Here is a 7677-nt window from a genome sequence, read left to right on the forward strand (position 1 = left end):
TGAAGATGCTCACAGTTCCTCCTGAGAGAAACACAGTGAAGATGCTCGCAGCTCCTCCTGAGAGACATTTACATTACATTTAAGTCATTTAGCAGACGCTCTTATCCAGAGCGACTTACAAATTGGTGCATTCACCTTATGACATCCAGTGGAACAGTCACTTTACAATAGTGCATCTAAATCTTAAAGGGGGGGGGAATACTTATCCTATCCTAGAGACAGTGAAGATGCTCGCAGTTCCTCCTGAGAGAAACACAGTGAAGATGCTCGCAGCTCCTCCTGAGAGACAGTGAAGATGCTCGCAGTTCCTCCTGAGAGAAACACAGTGAAGATGCTCGCAGCTCCTCCTGAGAGACAGTGAAAACTGAGAGACAGTGAAGATGCTCGCAGCTCCTCCTGAGAGACAGTGAAGATGCTCGCAGCTCCTCCTGAGAGACAGTGAAGATGCTCGCAGCTCCTCCTGAGAGACAGTGAAGATGCTCGCAGCTCCTGAGAGAGACACATGGTGAAGATGCTCACAGTTCCTCCTGAGAGACAGTGAAGATGCTCGCAGCTCCTCCTGAGAGAAACACAGTGAAGATGCTCGCAGCTCCTCCTGAGAGACAGTGAAGATGCTCGCAGCTCCTGCTGAGCGAGACATGTCTCCTCAATGCCTTACAGGTAAAATACAGGCAATTGTCTTTCATGATCGCTTTGAGACTAAATGGGGTTGAATCGTCATGAGTAAACTAGCTTTGAGGTCTGTCACAGGTACACCTGGGTAGTGGTGCTAAGTGTAACCGATGTTCTGTAGAAGCGTGGTAGTCGTTGCAATAACCATGATTGTGACTGATGGATCAGTGGTTTTACCTCTGGTAGAATGCACGTATGAAATCATTCATTTTTATTAGAATAATAAATGTTCTTTTGCAATAGCATTATATACATTTTTTTTCTTAGCTTTTCCATTGAGTGGATGAGACATTTTGACATGGACAAAATGTGATTTCCAAAAGATACTTTATATTGATATTTGATTAGTTTAACATTTTACATACACAACATTTTTTTCTCAGTATTGTAATGGGGTATTTGTGGTGGGTTGTTACATGTTTCATGTCATTCAAACTATTTTATTTCTCAGGGAAGTACAATGATGCTCTTGCTTCAGTAGCAAAGTCATGAATTTAACGATGAGACAATTTGAGCAATTAAAATTAAATATAAACTATTTTCCTTTCACAATATAGAGAAAAGTATACAAAGCCGTTTTTAAAGTTCCCCCATCAACAACCCAAACCATGTGATTATCTGGAAACACTTACATTTAAAACTGCTGTCTCTCACACCCAGTCCATCAACACAGAGAAGGTGGAGCTCTCCTCACCCTGTACAGAAAGGAGAATTTGAGCAACGGTCTCCATTCTGTACAGGGGGAGCTCCCTCAGCCAGTGTCCACCTCCACTACCTCTGTTCTACCCCAGTCTCACTCAGCACAGACGCCCAATGTCATTCTTTGTGCAACCCTGGTTACAGCACATGCCAGCTAAGCCCAGGGAAAAGTTCCTCTTTTGTCTGTCGCGGCGTGGCCAGTTGATGCTCGGGTTCTTGGCCACTCCTCCCAACGCTGAAGCCTGGTTCTGAAGCCCCTCGCTGGGGTTGACATCAACCATTAACCCCCTATGGTCTCCCACTCCGCCCAAGAGTGAGAGCAGGTCTGCCAGGGAGGATGAGGAGGAGAGCTGGAGAGGGTGGTCTGCTGCCTGGTCTAGACCATGTCCGTGAGGCCAGTTGATTCTGCTGTCCTCGCCCTCTGTGACATCACTATAGGAACCGGGCTGGAAGGGATCTGGAAGGAGTCAGAGCAGAGGGAGTGGTACAGTTGGTGTTGACACCCGTTAAGATCTCCGCTGCATAGACTAATGTGAATACTGGTACAAAGTGAATACATAAAAGGCCTGAGAATCCCTACAAAATACAAAATGAGTTGGGTTCTTTTTTCTTTCTTTTCCCACCATGTGTCAAGACACCTTAACAATTAATATATGGGAAAAATAGGGGTCCTAGACTGTTTCTGCATGGATAGCAATCTCAGAAACCACGCTGAGTGCCATGCGGACACACCTGGCTAAATTAATTGAAAGAGCTCTGAACAACCGTTGAATAGGAAATTACAAATTAGCCTAACTGACACAACTATTAACCTATGATTGCATTTCAATTAGGCTACTTCTCAGTAATCAGGGTACCCTTTTCTTTGAGGCAAAAGTAGGGCACGCTCATTTTCCAATCAAGGAGCTGTCTGTGGTGCTGAAGTGGCATTATCAAGCAGATTAAGTTTCTTCGGCGTTCTCGGACAAAATACTACTTCCAAAAATGTGACTTTCGAAACGTTATGAAACAACTTTGATTTTAGAATATAGCTACTTTTTTAACTTTAACACAATGGAAATTAATAATGTAGCTCATGTTAAAGTTTTTTTTTTTATCAGCTTTCAAAAACGTTCGCATGAAAGTATCAAGATTATACAGCAGCTGCGAATAAAAGTCCGTTTTACCAGTTCAACATGACCGACGAGTGTTTGCGTTTAGAAGACCGTAAATTATGTTTTAGCAGACGTACCCAAGTGTTCATCTAAGGATCGTTTCCAACGGGACCCGCCGCACGTGAAGATAACGGCTCTTATAAACTCTCTGCCGCACAGTTTCACCCCGTAGTCTCGTGATAGGCTTTGAGCGCTCGCACACAAGAACAAACTACCAACACACACAAGGATCACAGTAGTAAGCTTTAGAGGCATTTTCAGTTAAAGAAGTAGAGCTGGTTTCGTTGTAGAGATCAACTGAAGTCGCCCTAGCGTGCAGTCCTGGTGCAAGTGTGAAGAGTTTCTTTAGATGCTGTTGCTACTCTATCAGTCAACGTTTTCTGTCAATGTAGACGTCAGTAGGATATCTTGAAGTGACTCTCTCGCTACCATTTGCAGCTTCTTTATAGTCTCTACCCCTCACCATCTTGTGTGCGAGTCATGATATCCTACTCTCCATACACATCAACCTGATGCCAACTCCCCTTCCTCCCAAACATGCTCGCTCACACACGCGCACACGCATGCGCACACATACCACGCATACGCGTACATTGCATACACACCTACGCACGCACACACTTAGATGCGTAATAATTAATGACCTCATATTTTTAGTTTTTCAGTATTCCGAGTATAATTTCTTTCATATGGCAGAATTACAGTGAAATATCTGTGTTTGGGTCGTTGTGGTTCTAGAGAAACAGCTCAGAGCTAAACACCTGAGACTGGCTCCAATCAAATCTTAATCTACAATAAACAACTTGTGTTGTAAATGATGACAGGCTAATAACTGACCGTGTGTGTGTGTGTGTGTGTGTGTGTGTGTGTGTGTGTGTGTGTGTGTGTGTGTGTGTGTGTGTGTGTGTGTGTGTGTGTGTGTGTGTGTGTGTGTGTGTGTGTGTGTGTGTGTGTGTGTGTGTGTGTGTGTGTGTGTGGAGATGGTACTATGACAGCAGAAAATGAATAATTTCTGTGGAAATGGATGGATACGTTTTTTTTCTATTTGAGAAAGTAAACTTTGTCAAGAAATATCAGACCATTGTCTTTTATTCAAGTTAGGGAAAGTATCAGCAGCAGTAATATGATGTACATATCATCACACAATGTGACATCAGTATTGAAAAACAAATGTCCATGAATAGGTTACATACTATGTTCAATGTACTGAGATACAGTGGCTTATACCGCTGCACCACTCGGGATCAATAACTTCTTTAAATGTCCAAATACAATAAAGAGACTCTGAATGTAAAGTGCTGGTACCTTGGCAATACTTGTCAGCCAAAAGAAGGTACATGATATGATATTTATAGTGCACATGTATTAAAATATAAATTAGACTGTTCTTTTTACAAACACTGTGGACAGTTATGCATATGAATGAGTATTGACTTCAACTGGTGAGCAATTGAGGTCACTTGTAATGTGGGCACATTCTAAGGGTTTCTATATCTGGGCACCGTTGGTGTGGATTATTCTAAAACAGTACAGATTCTGATCACAACAATCATTTCTCGTTCACCTCAATAAGTGTCCTTGTTACGGATCCTGTGAGTATCCTGTGAGTATCCTGTGAGTATCCTGTGAGTATCCTGTGTGTATCCTGTGAGTATCCAGTGTGTATTCTGTGTGTATCCTGTGAGTATCCTGTGTGTATACTGTGAGTATCCTGTGAGTGTGTTTCTTTTCTCTCCTTCTCCCCTCACAGGTGAAAAGCATCACTCCCCAATCAGTCACCAATCATCAATCAGAAGACACACCTCCTCCTGTTTCCTACCCAATTCACCGTTCCTTTCCCTTTGTTCAAAAACCCTGTCCGTTGTTTGCTGTGGAGCTCAATCTCTCTGTAAATGCCATGTCTGTAGGTCTCTGTGTTTCACTCTCTCGTTGTGTATTAGCCTCTCTTTTGTTTGAGCACCTCCATAGCACTTTGTCATCACCTGTGAGTATTGTTTTGGTTATGGTGTTTGATTGTTTGCTGGTGGGAAAAGGGGGAACCAAGACAAGTCGCCCATGGGCATACACTACCCGTAGGTAAACTTTGTTAAATACACTAGTTAGAACTGGGCGGACCACCCACTGTATTTTTGGTTAGTTAGCTGTTGTTAAAGTAGGCTAGTCTAGCTTAGGGGTGTTTTTGAATACTTATTATTTATTTCCTTGGGTCCAGCTCAGCCCCTTTTCCTGCTCCCCCCATTACCGTGTGTTTTCCAATAAACCCTGAGTTTGACGGTAGATTTCAGTTGTCGTGGTTATTTCGTTCTCACTTTTACTTTTCACTATTATAATTTGCATGAGTTATGTTACGGGTCTCGTTACCATCTCCCCTAGACTGTCGGGCCAAAAGGGATTCGTAACAGTCCTCTATGGATGGGTGGCTGTAATATTTTACCTTCGGAATGATCGGAAACTCAATATCTATCTGGGTATGTTGCTAACCAAGTTTCCAACGTGTATTTAACACTTGCAAGGTCATTTTGAACAGTTTTGGACATCTGAACGTTATGGGAGTTTTACAGGACAGAGTTTCAGATCATTCCAATCAGCGGAGACTCCTCAGATGAGGAAGGGGAGGACCATCCTCTTCAGTGAATTTTACAAAAATGGTAAAACATTTAAAAAGTTATCCTTTTTAGATAAAACTACACTAACTATATTCACCATGTTGTACTGCTGCCATGTTGTCATGTGTAGCTGCCATGCTATGTTGTCTTAGATCTCTGTTTATGTAGTGTTGTGGTGTCTCTCTTGTTGTGATCTGTGTTTTGTCTTATCTTTATTCTTATCCCAGCCCCCGTCCCCACATGAGGCCTTTTGCCTCTTGGTAGGCCGTCATTGTAAATAAGAATTTGTTCTTAACTGACTTGCCAAGTTAAATAAAGATTCCATTTAAATTGTTTAAATATATATTCACGTCACCAAATAATTGATTAAAACTGTTTTGCCATGAAAGTCTACAGTAGCCTCAACAGCACTCTGTAGGGTAGCACCATGGTGTAGCCGGAGGACAGCTAGCTTCCGTCCTCCTCTGGGAACATTGACTTCAGTACAAAACCTAGGAGGCTCACCCCCTTCCATAGACTTACACAGTAATTATGACAACTTCCAGAGGGCATCCTCCAACCTATCAGAGCTTTTGCAGCATGAACTGCCATGTTGTCCACCCAATCAAAGGATCAGAGAATGAATCTAGTACTGAAAGCACAATCTACAGCTAGCTAGCACTGCTGTGCATAAAATGTGTTGAGTATTTGACTGAAAGAGTGAGAAAGACAATAGTTGAACAGTTTTTAACAAATTGATTTCTTCAAAAATGAAGGAGAAGTAAGAGAGCGAGATAATTCATTGTTTTTTTTCAGTTTCACTTAGTTAGCTAACGAATGCAGCTAGCTAGTTAAGCATACTCAAACACCCTGCTCAAACAGAGGGATGCTATCTGGCTATGGCTATCCAACACAACACTGGAACTCTTCCAAGTCAAGGTAAGCTTTCGGTTTTACAAATGTATTGCCATCGGGGCCTGCCGATGTAACTGCTTACTAACTGTAGCGGGCTTACTAACACATTAGTTATAGTGGTAGCCTAGTGGTTAGAGCATTGGACTAGTAACCGGAAGGTTGCAAGTTCAAATCCCCAAGCTGTCAAGGTACAAATCTGTCGTTCTGCCCATGAACAGGCAGTTAACCCACTGTTTCTAGGCCATCATTGAAAATAAGAATTTGTTTTTAACTGACTTGCCTAGTTAAATAAAGGTTTAAAAAAAATCTATGTTGACTATGACGTTACTTTAACTAATATGGTGACAACGATGTAGGCTATGTAAAATCAAATCAAATCAAATTTTATTTGTCACATACACATGGTTAGCAGATGTTAAATGCGAGTGTAGCGAAATGCTTGTGCTTCTAGTTCCGACAATGCAGTGATAACCAACAAGTAATCTAACAGATTGTAGCAGATATGGTTTGGCTTGGAAAGGTCACATACGCCTGGCTACATACATGATGTGTTGTGCATTGATGTCCACAAACGAAGTGAGAGGAGGAGAGCGCATAGATGTGAGGAAAACAACGTGGCTGCTATGAAAGTGAACTGAGTTTACGCGTAATTAGGGCTGTATATGAAAAACTTTTCTTGAACAGAAGCAAACGTAGCGAAACAGGGATAAACATACCTGAATTTGTCCAATAGAAACTCTCGTTTGCAACTGTTGGAATAATGATTACAGCCTAGATAAAGTAGATGCAGGCAAGAGTGAGCAGGGCGGTATTGAATGTGTCACTGTCTGTCACGTCACATTGTTCTCTCGACCTGTGTGCACATAAGTTGTAAACTTTCATTCATAGGCTAGGTTGTAGCAACCTTATGATGGGTATAGAAAAAATTAGAGTATCATGTTGTAGCCTAAACCTATCAATGTTACTGTACATAGAACTAGGTGAATCAGGTTTCAAGACTAGTCATTCAACTGAGACTGCTCTCCTCTGTATCACGGAGGCGCTCCGCACTGCTAAAGCTAACTCTCTCTCCTCTGCTCTCATCCTTCTAGATCTATCGGCTGCCTTCGATACTGTGAACCATCAGATCCTCCTCTCCACCCTCTCCGAGTTGGGCATCTCCGGCGTGGCCCACGCTTGGATTGCGTCCTACCTGACAGGTCGCTCCTACCAGGTGGCGTGGCGAGAATCTGTCTCCTCACCACGCGCTCTCACCACTGGTGTCCCCCAGGGCTCTGTTCTAGGCCCTCTCCTATTCTCGCTATACACCAAGTCACTTGGCTCTGTCATAACCTCACATGGTCTCTCCTATCATTGCTATGCAGATGACACACAACTAATCTTCTCCTTTCCCCCTTCTGATGACCAGGTGGCGAATCGCATCTCTGCATGTCTGGCAGACATATCAGTGTGGATGACGGATCACCACCTCAAGCTGAACCTCGGCAAGACGGAGCTGCTCTTCTTCCCGGGGAAGGACTGCCCGTTCCATGATCTCGCCATCACGGTTGACAACTCCATTGTGTCCTCCTCCCAGAGCGCTAAGAACCTTGGTGTGATCCTGGACAACACCCTGTCGTTCTCAACCAACATCAAGGCGGTGGCCCGTTCCT

The 7677-nt window shown here is 43.1% G+C and overlaps 1 protein-coding gene across 1 annotated transcript; it reads right to left on the reverse strand.

The window, feature by feature from the left end:
- Positions 1-984: 984 nt before the first annotated feature.
- On the reverse strand, positions 985-3419 carry LOC124000760 (relaxin-3-like). Its single transcript, XM_046307351.1, has 2 exons — positions 2603-3419; positions 985-1828 (listed from the first exon to the last, which is right to left on the reverse strand). Exons 1-2 carry the CDS (start codon positions 2778-2780, stop codon positions 1470-1472), a joined length of 537 nt encoding a protein of 178 aa, XP_046163307.1. The 5' UTR covers positions 2781-3419; the 3' UTR covers positions 985-1469.
- Between the last annotated feature and the right edge of the window lie 4258 nt (positions 3420-7677).

Source organism: Oncorhynchus gorbuscha, linkage group LG16, assembly GCF_021184085.1.
Source record: "Oncorhynchus gorbuscha isolate QuinsamMale2020 ecotype Even-year linkage group LG16, OgorEven_v1.0, whole genome shotgun sequence".
NCBI lineage: Eukaryota > Metazoa > Chordata > Actinopteri > Salmoniformes > Salmonidae > Oncorhynchus > Oncorhynchus gorbuscha.